Below are 27,283 nucleotides of genomic sequence, written 5' to 3'. Positions count from 1 at the left end.
CGGGCCGTCGCTTCTGTTTTGCTGCGTTGAATGAATGCAACGCAATCGACTCGACGCCTCTCTCGGAGTGCAGCTAATGCATCCTTTTGTGCCTCGGCTACCGACGAAAGGATGCGGCAGATGCGACGAGAACCGTTCGATTGATCCTTGTCGGTCGCTCAGGTGTGATCCGAACCTTCCGCCTGTCCTTCGTCTGTCGATCGCCCAACGCCCGGTGCAGTCCTTCATCACGTCACAAAGGACGAAAATTTAAATAAAACCCCAACAGAGGACGGGGATCGTTACGGGATCGCGAGCGACGGGAAGGTTACATTTTTAAGAGCCGGCCGGCTCTCGCATTTCGTCGGAATTTAGCATAACGGTCCGTCGCACGGGCGTTTGAAGTTGATGAAGTTCCCGGGGTCCACCGGAGTCGGAGCCATGCATGAGTCATGAGACCGAGCCGGTGTTCCGGCTTCGCTTCCGGAGCCCGGTCGAGACACATTCTCCGGAACACCGGCACTGAAGCGTACCCCGGAAATCAGGTTATTTGCCGGCCATCCGGGGGCCTTTGAGGGTTTTTGTTTTATGATTTGTGTCGTCTCGCGCGAGGTGACACCCTGGCGGCCGGGTGATCCGCGCCGTTGCGCTTCTTCCGGTTCGTTCGGACTCTCGGCCGTTTACCGGCTCCTGATCAGTTATTCATGAAAGACGCACTTCAGACGTATCATCGAGGCGGCACTCGGCGTGCAAAAAATTAAAAACAAGGAAGGAACCGAAACTTGCGCCGAACCTTCCGGTCGTCCCGGGGCCGGTGTTCCGCCAGAGCCAGTGTTCCGGATACATATTTTAATTAAAGATGAAACGATGGCGCGTGCGCAAGAGACAGAGAGAGCGAGCGGAGATCAAAAAGCGCACGATCCTGGCACACCAACAAAGCACCACGATCCATTATGGATGTGATTGAATTCCTGGCCCGAATTCCGAACCCAACTCGGACGAATGATCAATCACAGAGAGCGCCGTTTAAGCGAAAAGGAGTTAGGCCGTGTAAGGTCCAATTCCGCTCAACACCTTCCCACAGCCTCACACCAGTTGACTTTCTTTTCGACGCCCAAAAGAAAGAATTCTCAGTTCCCACGAAACCAACCCCGGAATATAAAAATAGAAGTTGTCACCGCGGCCACTGCGTCGCTTAATTGGTCAAGTTTTCCGCGGCCGGAACCCTATCCCTGGCGGGGTTCGTTTCGAGCAGAGCCGGATTGCCGCGCGCGCCGGTCAAATGACAGATGAATCAATTACCCAAAACGCGCGGACCGCGCTGGGCTCCTGTGCCATCGAGAAACCGGAAATGAAACATTGTCCTTCCCCGCGGCAAAGAGAGACAGGGCGCGCACCGCAGCAGGATGATCCCGAATCCTTTGCGCCACTCCTTTTTGGCACCCCAAGACTCGGACCAAGATGACATTGGGCGATGGGCATTGTGAGCCTGATTCGTGTGGCCTTGGGTGTGACGTCTCGGAAAGGACGCGCCGTGGCGTCTCGGCACCGGAACGTGACCGAATCAAGCGAAAAGCAATAAATTACGATGACACATTCGCATCGTGCTCCATCGTGGCGTCCGGGCCCAGGGTGGCGCGTGTCCTGTCAGCATCGTCCGGTGCGCCGGCCATTCCCACGGCGGCGTCGGTGGCCCCACAAAAAAAAACGAACATAAAATTGGGACCGGAACAGCCGGTTTCGAAATGGCGGAAACGGATCTGACTGAGGCGACGAACAGGGACGAAACGGCTAAATAAATAAATCATTCGCCGCACGCGGAGGTCCTACACGGTCGATGGTGGCATTTTATTGACAGAGAGCGCGTCTTCGGTCCCGGGCCTCCGAGGAAGCGTCTTTTAAGGAAGAACAACAAACGGATCACCGGCAACGGCAACTGACCGTTGCACCCTTTTTTTCCTGGTCCGCCGCCGCGCGCGCGCGCGAGCACCCGCGAGGGTATCCGGTTTCTCGGGCTCTCCTCTCCGGGCTTCAAGGACGACCATTTCTACTTCCTTCTTGTCTCGTCCTTTTCGCCGGACTCCTTAAGCATCCAGCCGTGCAAAGTGTGTAAACAGACCAGGGATGCTGCCACCGGCGGCTGTGTGTGAGAACTCTAGACCAGGTCCAGGTCCCGACGAGGTCCAGTCCATCAAACGCTGTTGGCGATTAGCTACGCGGCTCAATCAACTCGAGCGCAACGAGGAAGAGAGGAACGGCCTTGCGCGTCGACCGACAAGGCTTCCTTCCGGCTTCGTTCCTGGCTCCTGGCGATCAAACTAACGAGCCCGAGCCAATTGGCTGCGCGTCGTTGACACAGAAGTGACACAAAAACGACACCGAGGCCGCTGTTGCTTCAAAGGGTGCCTCTCTCTCTCTCTCTCTCTGTGCGTCCCTTAAGACGCTTTCCGGGAGAAGTCGATGGCCGGGCGCGATTTGACCCTTTTCCCGCCTGGGTTTTGCTGGTCAAGCTTGGCCGGGAAACCGGAAGTTGTTTATTGAGGTCGACCGACAACCGGGCCCCGGCACCGTGTCGTGTGGCGCCTTCCATCAATTAATCCGGTCCGGGGGTTTCCGCGCTCCGGGAGCCGCACCGGGAACAACCCCGACACCGGGCAGTCCATTAGATGTGTGTTTCTCTTTTCCCGTCCGCGCTAATCCCGGTTCGGCTACCGTTGTTGTTGTTCTCTCTCTGTGTATGTGTATTGTTTCCTTTTTCTCTCTCTCTTTCTCTTCCGAGTTTTTGCATTCATTTTAATATTTAAATGTTTTTTACCTTCTCCCAAAAAAACGTTACTCTCGTTTTTTACTCTATTCGCTTTTCCGCTTTTCGATGCCACTTTTTGCACCTTTTTCTTCCACTTTTTCGCGTTTGTGTTTTCAAATCAATCCGCACCGTTTTTTCCGCATTTGCGAATCGAAAGCGCACCGCGCGAGTTCCTAACCGTAACCTATCCGAATCGTTCGTCCCCGTCGATCTGCTCCCGCGGTCACCAAGTGTGCGGGCCAACCGCGACGTTCCCGTTCGTGACGGCCGCGGCCACCGGCCCGCCCGGCTACCCGCTCGACGATGACGCCGGTTTCCTGGAGAACATTTTCCATCTGCGCACGATGGAGAAGCTGCACTGCTCCCACCGTCAAGCGTTCCTCAAGCTGGCAAGTACGTGCACCCCCGGTGAACTTTTGAGTTCTGTGATTTCTTATGATTTTTGTCGGAACCCGGCTCGACGGCCTGGGCCATGTGGCCGCGTGAGGGTGGAATTGATTATGTTGCTCGGAGACCGGAGACCGACCGTGTGTGGGCTGCCGGTGTTCCGCCGGCTCCGGGTCTCCCGGGCTCGAAAGGGTTTTCGGAAGAAGGACCCGGGTCCTTCACAAGTGAACATGAAATTATAATTAATGATGATGATGATTGCGGACCCGAAGGACGAAAGGACCGGCCTGTGCCTGTGAAGAATAAACTCTCTCTCTCTCTCTGTCCCCGTCCCATCGGATTGCTCAGCGCAATTCCGATGACGAAGGACGCCGAAGGACGTCTAATCAGGCGAATAATGTGCGTATGTGAAACGGGCCGTGGGCAAAGGATTCGGTAGCACCACCGGTAGCGACCGACGGGGCAGGCCAATCGATCCCACGATCATCATCGCCAGTCGCCGGCCGCCGGGAAGGAGTCGCAAAAAATAAATATTATTGCAAATGCCAAAGCCACCGGTCCGTGACGCTGCGAGACCCCTCCGAGACCGTCTCCGTGTGTGTTGATTATTTTGAATCCCGTGGGATCGTCGGAGTCGGAGTTGCTGAATGAAACATTCGCTTTTTTGACCCGCTTTCCGCCGAAAGCCTCCCGGAGAAACCCGAAATGCGAAGGAAACGGCGGCGTGAACGGTTTCTTGAATTGCGGCAAGTACGATCGGCCGATCGAGAGCCACCCGCCCCGTCCGCCGCCCGCCCGAGGGTCCTTCGCTATTACTATTGTCCTGTGTTGATCCTTGCGAGAGAGGGTCGTGCAGGATCGGCCACATTTTTGCACCCTCTCTCCTGTCACGCCGGTATCCTTAGCCGATCTTCCTGGGTCCCGGGTTCCTTCATTCTTTTGCTCGGCTCGATTTGTTATAAAATTGATATCTCACCTGCACCGATCCCGACTTCTCACGGGGACCCCTTTTTTCCGTATGGCCTTTCCGTACGGATTAGAGGGTCCCCTGGCCTGCAGGAATCCGGTCGTGGCTCGACGGGTGAACAAAACAAGGACAATTCCATTTTTTTGCCCACCGAACGGTGAAGCTTAACCGGCGGAAACTGCACGCTGAGCCACGCAGACGTTGCCGGGAGTCATGTGGAGACTCTTTTCGATAGACACGCTTCGCTGAGACCTTTCTTTCTTGGGTAGGAGGATTACGCGGGTTTTTCGGGTTCCCGCGATTACGCCAGCCCGTGAAGTCCTGTTTCTGTTCCGTTTCTAGCCCCGCGCAGATGGAGAAGAATTTAATTGGATGTCTTTGTTCTGTTCTTTTCTTTCCCCCCACGCCGCGAAGGTTCGCTACCTCCCAGCCCTGCGGACAGCGGTGTGTCGGATGTGGACAGCTCGAGCAGTGGCGGACAGCCGGCGTGCAGTGACGAGCTGAAGGCTCGGCTGGGCATTCCGACCAGCAGTACCGGGGCTGCTACTGCCACCAGCGGCGGACAGGCACCGCAGCATCCGCAACACCAGCAACACCACCAGCAACAGCAGCATCCACAGCAACCACATCACCAGCAGCAGCAGCAACAACAGCATCAGCAGCAGCAGCCTGCTCAGCAACATCAGCAACAGCAGCACCCACAGCAGCATCCGCAACATGGCGTGGGTCACCCGAACGGGGGTCCCTCGGTCGGGTCGCCGGCCGCCGGTTCGTCACTTTCGTCCTCGTCAGCTCTCTCGCAGGTCGCGGCAGCCGCGGTGGCCGCGGCCGCCACCCAGCAGCACCTGCAGCAACAGGCCGCCCACCTGCAGTCGTCCGGCACGTTCCTGCGGCCCAACTTCTACCACCACAGCTCGCCGCCGCTGCGCAACATCTGGAACCAGCGCAACGTCCCACGTAAGTCCTGTAGACCTTTGCCGTTAGCCGTTGACCCTTGCAACCCTTGCAATAAATCGCCGTGATATCGGCGACCCGATAGCGCCACTCGATGGGTTACTGATTCACCGCGGGATTTCCAGATCAAGATCTTCCGGACACCACGTGGACCACGCGGAAGCCAAATCCGCGGACCATAAAACCGCGGACCGCTCATAAAAGTCAACAATCTCTTACCGGAGGGCAGAGAGAGACGCGTCGTCGGGGGACCTCCTGAGGTCCGTTCCTTATCGCCCCGGGCCGATACGCGCGTGGCGGTTTCGCGCATCGAATGCAATCGCATTCACGACCTTCGCCGGGCTTACGGAGGCGCCCTTATCGCTGTCCGAAGCGCACACGTTGCCCCGATGCTGCAACGTCGAGCATTTTCACCTGCTTTTTGGCTTCCGAACCGCCGCCGCAGCCACCGAAAGCGCGTGTTTGTGGCGCTCAGTTTTGGCCCTTTGACCCACCCCAGACCAGGGCCCTGGTTGAAGCTCCTTTTTTGAGAGGCAAACGGTGGCCAACTTGCAATTGCAGCGCGCGCATCGCAAATGCAGTACACGGCGAGAGCGAGAGTGAACCGATAAGGGGTGGGTTTGCTGCGGCAAAACGGGCGCGATAAGCGATAAGGAGCTGCGGCGGAGACCATGTTCGCCAATTCTTGTTGTTTTTCTTTTTTTTTTTGCTATTTTTGGGTTCTACAAACAATCGCACCCGAAAGCCAGGCCTCTTATCAGGGGGGGCCATTGTTACTCGCAGCACTTCCTGATTGACGTGTGGGGCGCGTGCAAGTTCGCGAGTTTGCCAAAAATTGAAAACTTGGCCGGCGTACCTGGTGCCGGCAGTTCTTTCCGGTGTTTGAAGTTGGTGCCTGACAGCCGGTCCGGTTACGGCAATGATTCGATTTTTCATATTCCCTTGACCAATAAGTCAGTTAGTCCGTAACGTCCGTCCTGTTGAGACCATATGTCGTCCAAGTTTGCAACTTTAATTTCGCCGAAGAACCTATCAGCCACCTTTTTTCGACGATTATGGCGGCTCCTTTTTCGTTTTCGAAGAAAACTGGGCCGATGATGGGCCGCCAGACCCAAACCCTCACCAAACAGTCGCTCGTTGTGAGTGCATTGGCTTCTCTTGAACGACGTGCGAGGTTTGCGGAGCCCCAAATACGACAATTTTGCTCATTAACATAATCAGGTGGAAATGAGTTTTTAAAATTTCGTATAGTTCGAATCGAAGACTCACTCACTAAGGAAAGAAGTTTTTAATATTTCCCAACTCTCTGCAAGCTAATAGCATCCCATTTATTAAATGTCAAAGTTTCAACTAAAGGTTTACAATTTCCAGAATGAAGTTTAACGTCAAGTATTCGGTAGAAATAAATCCAAACAGTAGATGGATCTGTACAAGAACTACAAGAGTTCCGTTTGTCTGAGGCTTTACTTAAGAAGGAGCGTGTGGCAAAGGTATTGAGCTGAAATATGCATTTCTGCGCTACTTTTCGGCCGGTTCAAGAAAACCTAGACACCAGGACCCTTCAAGTTCTAGTTCATAATTTAATCCACCCCAAAGATGCTCACGGTGTTCGATTGTATGTTGCCGCGCGGGCGCATATTTTTGGCCCACTCGCACTCTCGCTCTGACAAAGAATGTACGAGCTTTGTGGATGGCCCATTAGGAGCCATTAATAATCTACATCTTGCACCGGCGGCCAGCCACCGGCGGCCGTAGGTCGTGAAATATTTGGCAGATTTGGCCACCTCGTTCGCTCACGAGAGCAGCGCTCGGCGAGATAGCAATGAATGTTTAATTGCATCCAACGCGCCCGCGCGACTGGTGCAACATCTTGCCACGTGTTCCGTAGCTCCTTCTCAAACAGGGAGGTCCTCAAAATGTCTCCGCAGGCAAAGGGCACTAAACTTCCGCCGACGGCAACCCGGCACTCGGTTGGTAACACAGTGCCCCGTGTCGTGCCGTGTGGCCTTGAGTCGGGTCGGGCCGCGGAAATGTAACAAAAATTCGCAACACCCTCTTATCGAACCAACGCGGCCCCCCGATGACGACCGGGGTGGCGGCGGTCTCCAAACGTGCCGCTCAAGGACGCCGACTGCGGTCACCGAGGTACGCGCCGCCGGAGGGAGCGGGGCTTCGATTGCTGCCACCCCACTTGGAAGAGTGCGGAACTCAGCGCGAGCACTCAAACAACCGAATTTCGGACTGTGGTGTTGGGTGGTGGGTACAACAACCGACCGCAAACGCAAGCAGGCAGGCAAACAAGGAAGAGGAAGAAAAATGTCTGGATAAATATTTGCCTTGAGGTGGATGAACATTTGCCCGATCGGCCCCAGCGGACCCGGTTTCGATTGCTTTGGGGGGCGCTCCACGGCTACGGCTGCTGCTGTTTGAGGTCCATTGAGGTGTCTTTCGCATCTCCGCCGAACACACCGAAACGGGGATCACTGTTTGTTTTCTGGCGTTCGGACGTGTTTTGCGTAAGAAGTGGCTGCTGCGCCGCTTTTCACAGGAGCAGCGGCCAACCGGATCGGTTCCTTCCACTGTTCGCCCCGCACTGTGTTTTCGCGAACAGAAGGAAACATGATCACCCCAAACGGCGGCCATCCGGTCGCGGCGTGCATAACGGGCGCTGCTAAAATTATCAACCCCCAAATCGGGGTTGCGACTGCAGCGACGCCATATGTCACCGCCAAAAATGCCATCCGTCAGTGTGGTGAGCGACTGCGAAAATCGGGAATGGTTTTTGTTGCCTTCCCAAACGGAACGGAAATGCGTTGCACATTCCCGAAAATACACCCGGCCACGGCGGCACGGCCCGCCGGTCGGTATCCGGTCGTCATCTGGCCGATAATAGAACGCGTTTTTAAATTGGCGACGAGCGGCGAACGCGGCGATCATCATTCCCACCACTGCTGAGGCAGCCATCCTGAGGGCAGGATGTGGACTATATTTAGTTTGCTCGGCCGCGTGACACGTCAAACCGCGGGCGAATGTTGCATTATTTGCGCCATTGCGTGCATAACGCTGCGCTGCGCTGCGCGCGGAAACGATCGTCTGCGGTGATCGGTCGTTGAACCCGCTCCCGCTGTCGCCCGAGCTGTAAACAAAACATTAATCACTCCCCGGCGAGCGGCCCCGAAATCATTGTCACACCCGCATCACAGATGTGCAAAAAATGCATCCCGAAAAACGATGGCGGCGCCGAAGAAGAAGCGTGTTTCCGCTGTCCGGCTGCCAGGATCTCGGTGTGTCTGTTTTGGAGTGTTCAACAAATCGGTGTTATTGCTTCGGCAACCTCCACGCTTTTTTTTTTCTCTGTGCTGGCTTCGAACCGGGGCAGACGATTTGGGCCGTTTTGGCTAATTGTGGCCACCATAACAATAAATAGCCGGCGGCGATGACAGTTAACCGTCGGTGTTCGGGGGGGAATTAATGTAAACGGCCCGGCGTTTTGCGTCTTCTGCGCTCCCACAAATGGAGGTCCCGAAATTTGCATTTGCCCCATGCCCCGTGCCTCAGTTGTGCAATCTGCCGCTTGGAGCTGTGTGCCAAAATCGGATAGCACCGATCCAACGGCCGGGAGACAGTTTGGCAGCCAGTGTCCGCTGTCTGGCCGATTGAGATAAGCAACGACACTTCCGTTTTATTTTCAGCCGTTTTCAGGTGGCCATAGGCGGCTCCGGTTCGGTTCCCTCTGGCACTGTGGTGTTGCTATTGTTCCGTTGCACTTTTCGTAAATACGAGACACACTTGAGACCTGAGTACAGCCTGGTGAAATAGGTTCATCGCAACCAAAGCGATATATTCACTGTGCAAAGGTTATGTATATGGTGGGATATGAAAGGTGTAGTATACAATGAGCTTTTAAAAGCTAATGAAACTATTGATGGATAACGCTTCAGACATTTATGAGGAGTTCTATCCACACGGCTGAGTTCTAAACATGAGAAGTTTTATCAACATGGAATCCGGAAACTTCCTCAAAGATGGTAGAAAGTAGCAGCTAATGAGGAACAATATTTTCATGAAAGTTCCCGTTGGAAGATCGATTGGAAGTCTTAGGGGTACTCTACTGAAACCGATTGTGATCCTTGGAGTACCCTAAAAGAATGATCCTGAAAAAGCCGGCCAAACTTGCCGATCGTCGAGGAATGCATATTCTGGTCCTTTTCTTTTAATTAAATTAATGAAAACGAGGCATTGCAGTTCGATCGATGGAACCTACCCAAGTGCACCTTCGAGTCTCAGTCGCAGTTTTATGCTACTATCAAACGCTGCTATTTATAGACCCCTCCCCATGCGTTGATAATGTGCTCCTATCTCTCTGGACACACTCAGGACACACTCTGCCGGGAGAGCTGGCACCCCCTATCGACGCGATTATAAACCCACCCCCAAGAGAGTGACAGCTTTTTGACAGTCGTCATTTATCAAATCGAATCGACCGAGACCTCCTCAGCAGGCACCGAGGCTCAATCTCAACAGACGAAGAAAGAAAGCGAAATAGTATCCCAAAAAATAGGCGGAGGCCACAAGACTTCCGCTTCGCTTCGCACAACACGCGCTTCGCTCATTCGCCCCTGTTCCGGCTATGCTGAAGGTCGCGGCTCGGTGCCACTGTCCACTCCGGCTCCGGTACCTGCGCCTCCAAACAGCAAACAGAACCGTAAGGTCTTATGTAAACGGAAAGTAGCGACAACCCGACAACAACCCCCCGTGTGGACGTGTGTGAGGCTTCGTTCGGTAGAACCGCACGGCGGACGTTACGTGGCGCTGGCGGGCGGATGGGTAAACAACGCATCATCAACAACAACAACAACGAAACTCGCACGCAAGAAACTTCGCCACCCGACGAAGGCCACGTCTCCCGGTGTGAAGGAGACCGGAAGGCGTCGTTCAAACGGACGCCACCAGAACTGGCACGGGTTGATGTAAAAACCGTCCGGAAACGGATTGCAACGACGTGAGAACCTCGCCATCACTTGGAACGTCCGATCCGAGGCTTGTTGCTGGCGGCCCACTTACGGAATTGGCGGCACGGAACCGGTTCTCGCATCGCACCACACGCTGATGCAATCGCTCCGACGGGCACGAGACGCCGGCCGTGGGTGTCCCTCCGCCGTCCGCCGCCGCGGATTTCCGCTTCACTTCCGGCGTCCGGACCCGATCGGAAGCCCTACGAGTGAAGCGTGAACCATCGGCACTGGAAAGGAATGCGCAGTCCGGGAAAGCCCACCAAGGACCGAGGCACACTTGTGACCACACACTTGTCTGCTGGCCTTCGGCCCCCTTGCGTCTCGCTATGACTCAGGCGTCACACATTCCTTGGCCCGGCCCGGGTTTTGCATTTCCGATCGAGCCGCTTAGAACCCTCGAGTTATTTAATATGCGCACGGTGGGTCTCGACTCTCGATTTCTTCTCTCGAGGGGCCTTACCCAACTGCTGACGTGTCCGTGTGCCGGAGTTCGAGTGGACCCGAATCTCGGAGCCCGGTCTTAATTTATGCTTCACGCTCCGGAGCGCAACGGAACCCATACAAATCGCGGGTCCAAGGACTTTCGACATCGGACCCGGAGACACCGATCGACGACACTTTCTTCCGGTCTTGAGAGGCGCGAGACGGGACCGGACCGGACGACGACCGGATCTGCATGTGTTGCAGTTTCCGCCCTTTCGTGGCCCTTCTTTAACCCATCCGTGTGGCGCTCTCTACGGGTGGCGCTCTGCACATTGCATATTCCGTTTGCATCGCGAAATAGTTAATGCTAATTAGCTGCAGCACCCCCCCAGCGGTCCCCCATTTCTAGAGTGTCTTAAGCCAGTTTTGTCTTTCTGCCAGTTCCGCATAAATTGCAGAACGTTAACCTCCGGCGTCCGGCGTCGTGATAAGATTGGTGCCACTCTTCCTATGCTGCTCGCGAACGCGAATTGAGTCAAATTAAACAATCAAACTAAGTTGTGTCGCAAGCTCGGCACCCAAAGAAAAAACGCATGAAGAAGGTTTTCAAAAACACGCAGACCAAAGGGGGCCAAAAAGCCGGTTCGGCTCTCCAGAAGCAGCAAGTTGAGGGGTCGAGGGGGTAGCGTGAAATACCTAATACGCAGGACTACAAAAAAGGGACAAAAAAGGCGTGACTCAAACGTGGTACACACCGGGAAGCAAGTGTGTGGTCAACTGATTTGGGCGCCTTACAGAACGGCTTTGCTGGACCGAATGGCACCTCAGTTACATCATCGTCATCGGGTCGTTGGCTATATCACTGCTTGAGGTCCTTTACTCGAGCATTTGATAATATGAAAGTGGCCTCCAGACACCGGAGCATTTCTTAAAATTCCTTCAACAAATCCACAGTCATGTTCCAGAGTGTTCCACATTAGAAGAACTCTGCGCCAACACGGAAGCGACGAGTTACGCCTCGACTTCTCGCGGGGCCGCTAATTGATGCCGGGCGCGAAGCCGTGTTCGAGAATGTCCGCGGCCAGCATCATCATCGCCATCGTCGTGGTCGTGTAATGCTGGTGACAAAAATATTTGGCCGGTCGGTCGGGCCCGATAGGGAAGCAGCAGCTAATGAAAGCCGCGAGAGACGCTAATTCGAATCACTTTAACGGCGCGCGTGCGGCGCTCATCGCCTCTCTCTCTCTCTCTCTGTGTCTTTTTGGGGGGTTGATACTTAAATTTTGGACCTCGGCCACCGGAATTAATTGCTCCACCGTCCACCCGGTTCGCGACTCAACATTCTTGCGCGTCGCGTCGTGTTGTGTCCCCAGAGCATGTCCAGAACGCGCGCGCGAACTTCCTTCGTGTAGGATGTGACACCGTGCGCCATTATGAGCCACTTCCGGTTGCGCGTCAACAACCCGACACCCGACTTGCAACCTGCTAAACCTTCGCCGGCGACCGCGGTTTTCTTCCAGGACCGGCACACACGGGATGTTGTACCTTGTCCGCGCACCTCGCACAAACCTGATTTGGGCTTCCTTATGGATCGGGTGCGAACCGAGCGGGCCGCAAACAAAATCGATTCCCGACGGCCCCGTCCGTCCGTCGCGTAATGGGCGGAACGTGACGAAAAATAATCGAACTTCGGATCGCGATCGCGGCAAATGCAAATGCAGTCTGTTTTGGCACAAGGCGGCAGGAAGTGTCTGGGCCGTCGCCGCCTGTCTGGGTTTAATTCGCCCAATTCGCCCCACTTGTTGGCCGGCCTGCGTTGGTCGGAAAATGCGTGTTTGCATTGGCCGGAAACGGAAGAATCGGGCGTTTGAAAACTTCACGTAAAGCAGTTTGGAACGAGGCTCACGGGAAGCCAAACCGTGGTCCCTAATTTGATTAGATAATTCAATGTCAACGCACCGGCCGGTCAAGGTTGTGGGGCGGTCGCTAGCAGGAGCCACAAGCCCGTGTTCAAGTCCAACAGAAAATGTCAATAACTTCCCAGGGAGCATCCCGTGGCGATTGTATATGTCATTTATGTGTCATTTGCGTCCGCCGAAAGCGCCGAGAGCGCCTTCCGGCATCGGCAATCGGTTGCACCGCCCGGTGACCTTCACCGGGTGCAGCCAAAGACAATGTGTCGATGACCATCACCACCCGCACCGCCCACCCACCCACCGACGGGGTGGGTTGGCATGCGCGTTACACTCGCCCCATTTTCTGGTCCGCTTCGGAGACACTTTGACACTTGGCGCTTACTCACGGCCAGAGCAGGACACTCTGGCAACGAGAACGAAAGAGGAGAGCAGAAGAAAGAACTTCAATAAATTAGCCGTGCAGTGGGGGGTTTTGAAAGAAGCACGGGGAGGGGACGGGACGACGAGTGACGGGACCGTGTTGTGGTTCGGGACACCAACAACGCGTAGGCAACAATTTAAAATAGTGAACTAAATGTGAATAATGCAAAACAGAGAGGTCGTTGCAACCACGGACGGGACCGGGACGAGAGCGAGATTTATGCAACCCTCAGCTCACAGCAACCCATCGTCGTCGTCGTCTTTGAGGCTTGAAAGAGACTGCCACGATGAGGCAGAGTGGCAGATAGAGGGGGAGAGAGACCCCGGGAATTCCTGGGATCGCCAGGAATCTAAGACATTACCCAAAAATCTGTGAACCGGTTACAGTGAACCGGTTCGCAGTGAACCCCCAAGGACGACGAAGGTTACCGGGGCGTCGTGTCACGTCGACGATCGTTTCCGGAGCACGCACGATCGGCGAGTGCACGTGCTCCTGGCGCGACGGTCCTTTTCCGGTTCTCACATACCGCGGCGGTCCTACCAGATCACCGCATGCAGGCTCCTCCCTCTTCGAACATCCTTTCACGCGGCACGTGAGAGAATCGAAAATCCAATAAGATCGGTTTGCGGCGTTACCGAGCGTTACCGGGCGTTACGTCACGGGATCTAACAAGAAATCGATCTTAAAGCCTCCAAAAAAAGGGGTGCTTTTGGCATCTGAAAATTTAACAAAATTTATGCAAACTTATTTAATATGTAAAAAGGCGAGGGTCACGTCTCCGGACACGGCACCGGCAAGGATGGCAACATTGTAGCTTCTCTCGGGGTGGTGTGAAATTTATATAACTACTTTTCGGAATGTTATTTGAGGACTTTTAGCATAACAACCGAAGCGTGGTACGATCACTCGAAGGGGGGCGAACGCCACCACCACTTACATAAAGCTCGGAAACAGCTGCTGGCCTCGTGACCCTCCTGTGCTCCTCGCCGTTTCCGAAGAACCTCGCAGCAAAGTGCTGCGCTGGACGAAAAAGAAATCTCGTTCCCCCCGTTTGGCGAGGATGGGTAACGATGGGAGGTTGATGACACCCCGCTGCCGGCCCCCCCCGTCCGGTGGGTGGATAGTGTCCTGCACCGAGACCGACGGGGGGAACTCATGACGTCGAGTCACTCACCCAACTCGCGATGCACTTCCGCTGCACCAACGCTTAGAACTCGGGCTCGGGCAACATAAGATTTCGCTCTCGCTCTCTCGCTTCGTGTTGCGATGCATTTTTATGTTTATGGGCACATTGCACGCGCACACACGCGGACAGCACGCGGCGGGGTGATCGCACGGCAGAAGGTCACACACTTGCGCTGGCTGGCTGTTTAGTTTTTCTTCGCTCTTCTGCCGCCGCCGCCTGGGGGTCGGTTTTCGCGCACGCCGCCGACGGCTATGCAGCAGTGCACATGGCGCCGCACGCACACAGACACAGACAGTGAGCAGCAAGGGGGCCACCACTATACTGGAGTACTTCCGCGCGGGCGCCCCAGATTGGGGCCGATTTCGAATAAATATATGTGAATCAGCTGCAGCTCTCGAAGATGGAAATCGATGGAGCCCTCGCCACCTTCGGATTGGCGCTCAAGGTGCTGAAGGTTCCGAAGGCTGTGATTTTGAATCATTTTAACTGCAATTGCAATTGATTACTTCAACACTTGATGAAAAACGTATTGCAGAATAAACTATCGGCCGTGTAACTTACGGGGACCCTGAGAGAGGGTCACCTGCTTCTTAAATCCTCTTTCACGAGCCTTCGAGCCAACCTCAGACAGACAGACGGAGCAGATAACGAGATAGTTGGCGTTCCGAGCATAATATCGCCCTCCGATCGCCCGCAACGCGATGATGTGGTTGTTGCCATCAGCGGAAGCGACCACAAAGAATGTAACCAAGAACCGGGCACTCTCTGTCTCTCTCTCTCTCTCTATTCTTATGCTCCTGAGGGGCTCAGGTGTGTGTTTAGCGGTGCATCGTTCGCGGCCGTCGGACGGTGCATCTTCCTGCTTCGGCCGGCCGATTTGAAGGTCACCTCCACACCGCGCGGCTCTTCGCATCGTAGTCGGTGGTGGCTTTGGCCCCATTACTGGCTCGGTGCGCTTGCGTCTGCCGCGTTTCTTACGGGGAGCCAAAAGCCAAGAAAACAATCAACTTCCCCAATGGCGGGTTCGGAAACCTAAGACGCTCCGTGCGCCGAACCATCAACACACAGCGCATTGGATCGTGTTCGTGGGGCGATGCTGCGTTGCAATTATCCTTCCGCCCCGTTTTTCGCTGCCGGACTGTGCCGGAGAGTCGCCGCAGATGTTGGCGGCGACGCGGGCGATCGTAATGCTGGCTGGGAAACTGTTGCCCCTCAAGCCCTGTTGCTTCTTGAGCAGCAGCCCCTTCTACGTGACCGGGCTCTCTAGCGCGGAACTACCTTCGAGGGGGAGGGTTGCAAGTTTGCAAACAACACTTCAAACGTTTCGAGTGGGCTTCGCGTTGAATTCGCGGCTGTGGGATCTCGGAACTTTCGCCCACTTGCCGGGGTGTCCCCAGTGTTGATTGGCCAGGTGGTGCCGGAGACTGTCAAAAATTTCCCGCCGACTACGCTGAGGCGTGAAGTGACACCTGCTACACTTAATTGATTGGAGCGGCCATCCAGGCGCAGGAAGAATTCATGGAGCAATCCTTCGGTGGGTGGGTTTTTCCGATCGGTACGCAATGGCCCCCCTTGCCACTATCTTTCGGGCAACTATTTTACAAACAACGCCCCACGGGAGAGGGTGGACTCTCTCGGATGTCGTCGCCCGATTAAGGAGGCTCTATCGCTAAGCCTCGGAGCGTGTGGAACCGGGAAGTAGAAACACCGCTGATAAGACCATCGCTGCAACACTGTCGTCATGCTGACGGCCAAGTTCAATGTCACTGCCGCTGCCGCTCTCTCTCCTTCTCCCTCGTTTTCTCTTATCGCTCTCTCTCGCGTGAGCTCCACTAATTCTTTGTCTCGTTCTTCTTCCGGTTCCAGTGTCCGACAACTACCACTACCTGCACTCGATGAACTCGGCCAACGGATACTCGCCGTCGGCGGCTGCGGCCGCAGCGGCGGCCGCAGCAGCCGCCAACCACTTCGTGTCCGGTGGCGCCGGTGGAACCGGCAACGGAGGCATCGTGGGTCGCGGGTCGATCGGAGGGTCCGCTTCCGGATCCGGTGGTGGTGGTAGCCAGCACACGCATCTCGGTGGCCATCACGGTGGTGGCGGTGGTGGTGGTGGGGGTGGCGTTGGCCTCCATCATCCGGCCAGCGGGGCTGGGCCACACCTTGCCCAGCAACACCTGGCCCATCATGGGGCGGCCGCGGCCGCCGCTGCTGCCGGTGCGGCCCTGATGGCGAACGGGCTCGGCTTGGGAGGTGGGGGTGGCGGGGGAGGACCACACCACCCGCAGCACGGACCGCACAGTGTGTCGTCCAGCTGCACCGACGACCTGTCGTACATGCTGGAGCTGGGCTTCCCGCCGCGCAAGCTGAAGAAGTCGAAAAAGCCGAAACTGGAGATGGGCGTCAAGCGGAAGTCGCGCGAGGGCTCCACCACGTACCTGTGGGAGTTCCTGCTGAAGCTGCTGCAGGACCGCGAGTACTGCCCGCGGTTCATCAAGTGGACGAACCGGGACAAGGGCGTCTTCAAGCTGGTCGACTCGAAGGCGGTCTCGAAGCTGTGGGGCATGCACAAGAACAAACCGGACATGAACTACGAGACGATGGGGCGCGCCCTGCGCTACTACTACCAGCGCGGCATCCTGGCGAAGGTGGACGGCCAGCGGCTCGTCTATCAGTTCGTCGACGTGCCGAAGGACATCGTGGAGATCGACTGTACCGGCGCTTGAACCTGGCCGAACGGCCCCAAACCCTTACAACGCTAGTCCGGTTTCCTTCCAATTCTGCTACCACTACTACTACTACTACTACTACTACTACTACTTCTTCGCCCTACTACTACCACTAGTGGCTCACAATAGGGTGGTGGTGCTGCTGCTGCTGTGACATACCCAAGGGCTCGCATCCCATCTGCCCGGGCCGCCTTCTCCGGTTGCTGTCGGATCGTTGTACCACTTTGATATTTATTCCGTACGCGGGCCGCTTCACATGATGTTCAAGTTTAGTTTTTCCACCATTTTCTGTAGTTTTTTTTTTTTTTTTTGTTAATGTATAGCGTGACGATATAGAGTTTTATTAATTATATTAGTTTTACATCCTGTTCTTTTATCCCGTTCTCCGTTAAACGCTCGGTTAGGGGCACTTTGATCACATGTTTGTTGCCACCGCGCGGTTCGCAGTTTTAAGTTTGTTCGCTTCACAGCCCTTCCCCGTGGCAGCCAGGTTGCCTGTTTTATGGGCCGCGATTTCTAACACGAGCCTAATTTATTTCGCATAAGATGAACGCGCACGAGATGAGCTGAACCGGTAAACGGCCATCTGACAACCGAGGGTCAGACTTTTGTGTGTTCTGTTGCTCCGAGCCAACGCGGAAAGGACACCAATCGAGTGCGGTGCGAGCGGAATGTTAAAGTACAAAACGTAAACTACATAGAGCCAGGTTCGGCAGCGGCCAGCGGCCAGCGAGAAGGACAAATCAAAACTTGTTGAAACCCAACAAACAATAGGTATATTACGCCGCACGCCGCCAATTGGATGAACAACTTGCTAAGCACACATACGAAGCCACCAACAAGTATTTTCCCCATGTTTGTTGAAGATCATTTTCCTCTATACGTTGTGCTTGTGTGTGCGGGCGAGCGATCGTATTTTACTGTGTTTTTACTGTGTGTGCGTGCGCGTTTCTCGTTTTAAGACTCCAGAATGTTTCTCAACTGTAATTAGACACTGTAAGATAGTTGTTTTAAGCCTGGGCGCGCCGGACCGAGCGGAACCGTGAAACCGCGCGTGAAGATTTATATATATACGTGTTTGTTTTAAATGCTAGTTTAATTGTAAAAAACCACCAACTCTCCGGTGGCCCCGGGCCAGCGAGTCCTGGCCCTGGCCGCCCGAAGCCGGGAGCGAACAGATGTACATTTTCTTTTTATGAAGTAGTGTTTTAAGTTCTTGCAGTCCTCTGCTGTCCACACGGCCACGGAGAGTCGGACGGTGGACGTCGTCGAAGCCGAGGATCGAAAAGGGCTAACTGTGTAAAAACTGTATCAATTTCGTTCGTAAGGCACACCCCTCCCAATATGGTACGCACTAGCCAAGTAATGTTGTGTATTTTAATGCTGGCGGCAAAACACTCGCTTCCTACCGTTTTTGTTTTAATGTTTTATTTTTTATTCTTTCGTTTGCCACCCAACTCTCCTATCGAACATCATCTCCCCCGGTAGTGTTACCTAGGCCGTAAGCGTGTCGTTTTATGTTTCGTGGATCTTCGCAATCGTGGATCGTACGTACCGCAAGCAGTGTGATCGTAGTGTTTTGTTTTCGTCCTTCCCTTTTTATGGCAATTGATTTTACCAACAAGTTTACAAACAACATCTCTCTGTACATAGCGATCACTGTTTCGGTTGCGGACTGCTCGTTCGTTTGTGCCGCAAAGAGACGCCAAGAGGCACTGGTGGAAAATCAAAACACCCACCAGACGGAAGCACACAGAGAGCAGCGAATGCAGCGTTCAAGTCCAGAACTTTTCACTGCCACGGGGAAACTCCCTGTTTTCCCTGCTTTCAACCCACCACCAAGATTGTCCTGCTCGCTCTGTTTTCCCCTATGTTTTTGGTTTCCATTCAAATAATCTTCCTTCTGCCCACACTAACCCAACAAACAGACACACTCCTGGGAAAAAGTGGGAAGCATAAACACAGAGAGAGAGAGAGAGACCGAGGAAAGCAGGTCAAACGAGAAGAACCGGCCAGAAGGATTTTTTCGTTTTATAGTTTTTTTTTGTTTCGTTGTGTTTGTTTCCATTAAGACCCGATCCGATCGACACTTTTATTGACACTTTTGTACGTGTGTGTTAGAATCTTGATCTCATTAATTTATTCGCCTGCTTTCTTTGTCCCCTCGAATGTCCTCCCCGGAGTGTGTCCGTGAGTTGGTTGTGCAAAATTTTCTCACCACTTTGGTGGTTCCAACAGTGACTTTCTATCCGCTGTGGATTTTAATTTCTGTCTTCCCAGTATTTTATCCGCAAACGTCCGTTTTCACAACGGGCACGTTTAAGAAGTAGCGCAAGTTAAGGCGCTCCATAAGACCAAATCCCACGCTGCAGTTTCGAGGCATCGAACCGATGCTCTCGCTAGGCAATAGATCCACGAACGGCAGAGCAAGCATATAAGCAAAATAGACCTAACGTAGCGAAATATCAGTTAAAACTATAGTAATTTGTTTCTACCAACCAACAACAGCAAGCCTTTCCGGTAAATCACAAACATCGTTAAGATTCGTATGATAAAACATGTTAAAAGTATAGCAAATCAATCTATGATAGTGACAAACCACACAAACAAACAAACAGAAACCACAACACCGAAAACGATAGTACGAAAGCAGAAAGCGAAAGGGCCAAACAGCGCAACAATGAAACGGCCAACAAAACGTGACAAATGGAACAGCCCATACCATCCAACAGGATCAAGCTCCTTGCGCACTGGCAGGCGCATATTTGTTGAGTGCTGAGAGACACTACATATTTTAAACTGTTGCAAAGTTTTATACTTGAGAATGATTAACTTTCGGAGCTGGCACAGACGAGGCAGACAATTATAAATACGTTGTAGAAAGTGTGGAGTGTGACATAGAAGCAATGGGTGACCGCTGGAGAGCGCTAAGGAAAGCACGAACAGAAAAGGACAGGACTCTACAGTGGCCGGAACAACGATAGAGAGAGAGAGAGCGAGAGCGAAAGAGAGAGGGAGAGGGAGAGAGTTAATGATATGTAGAAAGGTACGTAAGTGGAGCGCTAGTGATCGTTTTAGACCTGTGCTTATTTCGTACTAAATAACACAGCAAGCGTGGTGTAAAATTAAACCTTTTTTTATTAAGAAAGTGCGTTTCGTCGGAAATGTGAAAAATAAAACGCTATATAAATTATGTTTTTATTTTTATCATTTGCATCTGCACTCTTACTGTGATTTTGTTTTCAGCTTCCTTGGGTTTGTTGTTCCTTTGGGTTTTTTACTATTGTTTTTCATATCTTTTCGTTAGACTGTCAGTTCGTAAGTATGATTTCCCATTTCTTTTCAGTGTTTCTTCTGTGCTTGAATCGATTTTTTTTATCATTTTACTCACACACTACGATTGACGATCTACGGGCGGAGTGTTACAGCAGCCAGTAGGTACTGCGAATTTGTAGCAAAATTATTTCCCACTTCAGCAAACTTCACTAGTGCATAAGCTTGAGCTTAAGTGAATAGCTTAAGCCGTGCCCAAAAACAAAGGTCAACGGGTCGACTACCCGCAAAACATTAGAAGCGCCGGGTCACACGGATCGTGGTACCAACAGCGCAACGTTGAGTGAACCCAACACGGAAAAGACTGAAACTAGTAAATTGAAGTAAAATAGCACCACTACTCACTGTAAATGCGAACGCTAAGCCGGAAGGCCGGTACATCCAACGCGCAGAGTGGTGCATTACGGAGGGAACTGGCCCGCCACTACAGGGTAACACCGGCGGCAGGCACAGGGCCCACAGTGGACACAGCTGATGGCAAGGTGCCCGCAGGGTGTGCGAAAATGGAATGAAAAGTCTGACGAGAAAAATTTGTGAAAACTCAAACCCTATATGTAAGCTTACACGGAGCGGTCAATTTTGTGGCCCCCGTGTGGTGTGGTGAAAGGATCTTAAAACAGGAGCTATGCAAAACATAAGCGCGGTCGCGCGTCCAACTAAATATAGACCGGAATCGAGGAAAACCAAATCAATTGGCTGTGGGTATCGAAATGAGAGATTGTCAAAATTATCCGAATCGAAAACAGAAGCAACATAAGGAAGCATTACAAAATTCTTAACATTTCGCAACCGATTGGCTAACCAGGATGTGATACTAGGGAAAACGAGGCACAAGCCCGGCGCCGGGAAAGAGCAAAGAGTGGCCAGTAGACCGAATGTAAACGAAATCAAATTAACACATGTTAGAAAACGAACCAACCAAAGGTTTCCGAGGCGCGGACGGGGAGAACCTCCAAATGCCCGCTCGTGGCACCATCCATCCTTTTGGGACATTCGATGTGGCCGCAGAGGCCGGACGGCACAGTTTCACATTGCACCACATTGGACGACAGGATTTGAGGACTTTTTTGCTAGTGCGTTTCTATCAATACTCTGTACGACCTCTTAGTGGTAAGTGCTCACTGTGCGATGTTTATCCCTTCTTGGTGTGGTCCCGATGTCCCGAACCGACCGAATCTGGTGAATCTGTTGTATGGAAAATATCAAATAGTAAAAGTGTGTAACCAATTAGGACCTCTTAGCCACCGTAACGATTCAATCATAATAAAAGCATGAGTGAAAACCCAACTTAGATTAGATTTGTACATAAGACGCACCATCGGATCTTGCTGGGGGGCGAGTGATCGGTGCTCTAGCTACAGCAGTTATCGCTGCCACCGTAAAAGCATAGTTAATTTTAGTCCAATTTTGCATCACACAAAGAGGCCCGGAAGCCCACACTGAGTTCGGAATCCTTTCGATTGGTATTGGGTATGGAAATCAGCCAATAGAAAAGACACGCCACCGCTGGCTGCGCGTAGATTAATGGATAGGTCAAATTACTGTTACAATCCTAAAACCCGCTTTATCCGTGCGCCAACACTGGCCACAAACTCTGTGCTCTACTTATTAGGTACAATTCTTTGTTAGTCGAATGTAGCAAACAGAACCTCTTATTTACCAACATCGTAAACTGCTGGGAAGAAGACGATTAGTTGAATTTTATTAAACCCCGTTCAATCCTAGCCGTAATATTTAGTAAAATTTTCACCGCACTGAACTGCAACACAACAAACGGAACGGTTCAAACGGATAACTAATAATCAACCACAAACACCTCAAACAAACAAAGCAAACAAACAAACGTAACAAACGTAACAAATGTAACGTAACGCATAGTACACACGGGGAAAAGCGGTTCACAGGCCGCGAATTACAAAACTGCAACTGCAAGATACAAAACGTGCAAATACCTCAGCGCGAGTCGAGTCGAGCAAAACCAAGGAAATTCGGCAACCGCCGCAACGGAGAACCACTTGTACACTTGATCACTTCTCAGATGTTGATTATGGTTGTTGCTTTTTAAGCATAAATATTATTATACCAGCCACTGTCCAGCCAGCCGGGAGCGGTGCGGTTAGGTGAAGCTACTGTTTAAAGCAAATAAAGCAAAGAAAGACTTATTACATTCTCCTAAAGCAAATCCTCGTAGCTACACTTAATGAGCCACTTTTTCCAACTTTTAGCAAATAGAAAACCATGAACTTAGAAAGCAATGGCGCTAGTGGAACGATGCATGTCGACGATACGGAAGGAAGTACGTAAATTGAATTTCAGGTTTCATGACGTGTCTAGCGGAATTGAGTGACTGACGAAACTGACTGACTGACTGAGGCGGCACACGTTGATTGATCGATAGAGCCACCAGAGAACTGATCGCGCATGGTGATGTCGATGATGTCGGAAAACTGCTCGCTAATGAGTCAGAAAAACACGGAACACGGTGTGTGTTGCGTAGAAAATGTAGGAAACATTCTTTTCATAGCAAAACTAAGCGTTCATTTCGAATCATTTTCCGGGGCGTGATGGAAAGGACTCCGGTGCCGGCCATCGTCCCGCTCGTTGTTGGTTTCAAGTAGGCAGATAAGGCAGACCGCAGGACGCGGTCATGGCACCCAGCATCTGGGCGGCAGGGGGATAAAACCCGTACGACAGCACAATGTCGTCCATTTTCATCTTCCCACCATTCGTTCCTTACTAAGAAGTAGTCTACACGATATATACAGGAGTCCTAGCGGGGGCTCCAATGCTTTCTTTTAGTTTGTCCTGAAAGCACTGGAGGAGGATCGACTCCGGGGATCGAACTGACCGTGGTCGTGTAAATAGGGAAACTGGCGAATAAATATCACACCACAACCAACCAACAAACCAACCAACCAATGTACATCTTTCACAATGAAATACCTCAGTATGAAATGTTTGAACCAAAGTTTATTGAAAACAAATTTATGGAAAAACCCCAATAACCTCAGCCCGTAGCTCGAGACGCATCGAATGCGCTCGAGGGGTCACATTGTAGATGTATAGTACCAGATAAACGATCCATTTTGAATATAGATACAATTTGGCTAAGGGTCTAGTAAGTCGCATCCCCCCCAAGGGGGTGTGGAGTCATTAGATAAAAAAAACCACGCGTTGAGCATCATTTTTGCTATTCTACATCAATATTTCCCTCTAGATATGCATATTGCGCCCTTTATACATTACGCAAATAACTCATTGCCTGCGATCTTGATTTACTCGGCGCCGCAGGGATCGTTTGGGCACTCCAAATGGAGACTCTGAAAGCCTCTCGGCGAACTCGGCACTTGGAACGGATACGTTTTGGAAAGGATATTATAGGAAAAACAAGCAAAAGTAGCAAACTAATTTTTCTTTCCCTCTAACCGTATCGAATATGTAAGTGTAGTTAAAATTTAACCTAATTGCAATAGCGCCAGTGTGAAATGTGTATGTAATGAACAGAACTAAACTCTCGCACGTGGACAACACTGCCCGTAGAGCTGCGGAAAGGCGGAAGAGGCCTCTTTGGCGCGCGATCGTCTTTTTGAAATAGTTACACTATTTTGCGGAATGGTGCAAAATTTAGAAACGCTACACGATCACAAGAGAATTGAAATATCATTCCACAAGTAGAGCATTGCTACCGAACCATCAAGACCGAGACGCAGCATGATTGAAACAATCCATCAGAAACTTGTTTCAGCAAAACCATACTCTTGGATGAACGAAAAAGACTTATCGATATAAGCCGGATTACAGGGCAGGAGCATTCGAAGCAACACAAAAACACTCATTAACCAAACAAAATGCATAAAGAGCAGTAAAGAAGCTCATGCTGCAGGCGATTCGTGGAAGAATATGGTGAGAAAGTAAACATTCACTTGAACACAAAACATTCAAGTAACTGTAAACGAAAACGTTACGAACATTGGTCGGAAGAAAAATGGCACATCTCATGATCTAACTATCTTTAACTAACTTAATCAAAAACATACCAGTAAACCACTTACTTAAAAGGACTGGCTTAAAGCAACAGGAACGCCGGGGAAGCACGAAAAGAGGGACTTTGTGGCATATGATGCGAAGCGAAAACCGAACACCGACTGAGATGGAACCGTAGGAGAGAAAAACCGGCCGCAAGATATCAGTTTGTCGTGAGCTATCGGTTCCGGTTGCCAGTGCCCCGCGCGATAGATAGGCAAATTGGCTGGTCCTGAAAGGGTATCAGAATTTAACAACGACCTCACGGAGACGCACAACGGATTGTGATTTGTTTCGTTACACTGGTATTTTGGACCACCCTCACTTTGTTCTCTTTTCGTGGGTGTGCACTACTCGTAAACTGAACTGAAACCACACATTGCGTGAGCAATTCACGGGAAATGTTGGAAAAGCGAGGCATAGGAACTGGTAAAAATGGAGATATGAACGGATTTTTTATACACGATGGCTAGCATCTTCCCGAAGGGCTTAGAATGATACTGTGAACTTGGAGCCGATTTTATGCCGGACACGGATGGCCCCAGAACGAGAGAATGTAGAGAATATAGAAAATCCTAATTTTACTGGTTTAGTGTAACTGAGTCATAGCGTAATGATTGTTTTCACCACTTAGCAAAACGTTTGTTTCGGTAGACAACACTAGCCGACACGAGTTTGGGGAGGCCATCTGTCGATTTAGTAAAAATTTATCAACCTAGAAGACGCCCTACTTACGCCACATCCGTTCACAGAACGTACCGAATGGGGAAGGAGTGCAAGGCACAGTTTAAGCAAGAATTAAATCAAACGGCAATATAAAAAGCAAACTAACAAACGGGAAAGCAGTAAAGAAATTATTTCACGAATCAAACGGCGGAACGTTCATAAGAGCATAAGCATTCTATCATCCTTGTATTGCGTGCATGGGGAGCCATCTAAATTCAGCTAAAGTAACACTACTTTAAACTTATCAGGTCGAAAAAACCCAAAGCAACCGAAACATGCAACAAGCGGTGTATAAATAAAAGATAACTAAATAAAATCAACCTTTAGCACTCCCTCCCTGGCCGCCGTGTGTATCACAAACCGTTCGTACTGCAAGTGTTCCGCGGTAACGGTTTACTTGCATCATTTTCAAACGGGCTTCTGGCTGCGTACCGTAGTGCAGTGTGGCTGAGTACGCAACCACAGGGTGCACCAGTCGGAGCTGTCAGTTCCGTTGGTGCGCTCTCTCACTCTCGCACACGGCGGGTGCAACAACAACACAACAACAACAACAACACCTGGAAAAAACTGCAATTTCGGAGCTGTCAAAATTCTTCCCAGTCGTTGGAAAAACTTTGGTGCTACAAAGCAGAGAAAATTGCGGTGAAAATTGTGAATTGTGTTGCGCTTTTCACCAATCTGACGGCAAGACGAAGGTGAAAGAAGGTGGACAACTTTAGAAGGCTGCGAACAGCGCCTGCAAAATCGGAAGCACGCAAACAAGATCGAGATCGGTCGACGGTGTTTGGGAGTGATTGGGCGTTGGGCGGGCGGCGTGACTGCGACACTGTGGCATCTTCTCGCTTGGTGTTTATGCGGAAAAAAGTGTTTCTTTGTGCAAATGGAGTATTGAGACCGAGTGTGCAGTGCACAGGGAACACTAGTTTCGTTGTTTTCGCAGCGCACCTAATCCAGCCATCCGTGGGCGATGACTTCATTTCGAGCAAAGTGCGATGCGGAAAACGGTAGCCAGAGAGAAATGAAGTCTCATAAAAACTCCACTCTTCTCTCTTCGTTTCCACTGGCAAAAGGCGACGTTTCCCATGAAATTCGCCTTTGTTTTACGTAATTAACAGTGGCTGCCGGTTGAATAATGTTTCTCCGAAACGAAGGCGACGAAAAGAACACGACAATCGACCCGCAAATCGTCGGGCCGGCAGCACAAATCGTTCATCGGAATTCGTCCTTCCGTTTCGAGCACACCCTGTTCCGTGTCTGTCTTCGCTGTCTGTCTCACTCTTGGCCTCGCGAAACCGATGTGTTGGTGGATTGTTTTGATCGTGGCGCATTAGATGTGTGTCTTCTTTCCACGGGGAAATGAAGAAGCCCACCGGGAAAGCGAATCCTTGCGTGGTCCCTTAACCTGCGTGCTGGTCCTTTGAGTGCAACAGTGTGGGTATACTACAAGCACGCACACTGGCAAAGAGTGCCTCGCATTTGAAAACATATTTGAGTTATACTTTCTTTGCGAGATTGGATCGAACTTCCCCCCGGGTCAAAACGGGGAGGCAAGCGGCATGGCGTCACAATAATGTTGAAGGAGGCAGGGTTCTGGTAAAGTTCTTCATAGAAAATCAATATGCCCCAAATGGCACCACCCTTCACGATCCGGTCTTTCGATTGGATCGAAGCTGGAATATGGCACGGACAGACATTGAAGGTTGGGCGGATGGTCCTTGGCATGGATTTTATTATGTGTCACCCGGTGCTGTCTTGCTTCTCGCACCTCGTAATCGTCGCGTCTTGGCAAGCCGTTCTTAGTAGGCCACACCGTGTGAAATCGAGTGTTCCGATGGCGATTGATTAAGCACTCGAATCAATATTTTTTCTCCGCGGTAAGAGGATGGCGTAAGTCGAATGAAATCATACCTTCTTCAAAAGAGGGATCGAGATATCGGTTGCGTGACCACACCGCCTTCGTCCACGCTGGCGCCCGTGTTCAAGTGTGCTCATAAGTCGCCTCAAGAGTGTTTCGTGTCGCTTCAACTAATTTGTTTCCCAAAATTAATATTGTTAATATTGTATTGTCGCAATATTGTTTCAGTCTTTTCAGTTTTAGTTCGAAGCGATCGTGTGTCCTAAATTAAGTGGAAACCAATTTCGACCGAAACGCTTTGTGTAAACAAAAGGTGCGTGCTTAGAAAAGTGGAAAAAATGTGAACCAACGACGGATACGGCGCAGCAGAGCACAGAGTCACTTTGTTTGCGTTTGCGGTTGTTCAGGACGAGGACGGCGCGGCGGCGGTGACGCCTAGGAAACAATTTACGGGACGGCGGCGCCTCGATTATCGTATGTTCTTCTTCTGCAACAGTCTCGGGGTCGCCAATCAGCTGCCCTCGCAAGGGAAAAAGAGTGAGTGAGAGAGAGAACTCTCTCCCGAT

The 27,283-nt window shown here is 51.6% G+C and overlaps 1 protein-coding gene across 1 annotated transcript in view; it reads left to right on the top strand.

Annotated features, from left to right (window-relative positions):
* The window catches only part of LOC131215883 (ecdysone-induced protein 74EF-like), a 38,527-nt gene extending 21,750 nt beyond the window's left edge, over positions 1 to 16,777 (top strand). Inside the window, exons 3-4 of the mRNA XM_058210278.1 lie at positions 4,554 to 5,096; positions 15,921 to 16,777. Coding sequence (XP_058066261.1) covers positions 4,554 to 5,096; positions 15,921 to 16,777 — 1,400 coding nt within the window. The remainder of the gene's footprint in view (positions 1 to 4,553; positions 5,097 to 15,920) is intronic.
* Positions 16,778 to 27,283: the final 10,506 nt, after the last annotated feature.

The sequence above is a fragment of the Anopheles bellator genome, chromosome 1, assembly GCF_943735745.2.
Source record: "Anopheles bellator chromosome 1, idAnoBellAS_SP24_06.2, whole genome shotgun sequence".
NCBI lineage: Eukaryota > Metazoa > Arthropoda > Insecta > Diptera > Culicidae > Anopheles > Anopheles bellator.
This window is presented reverse-complemented; position numbering and strand designations above follow the sequence as displayed.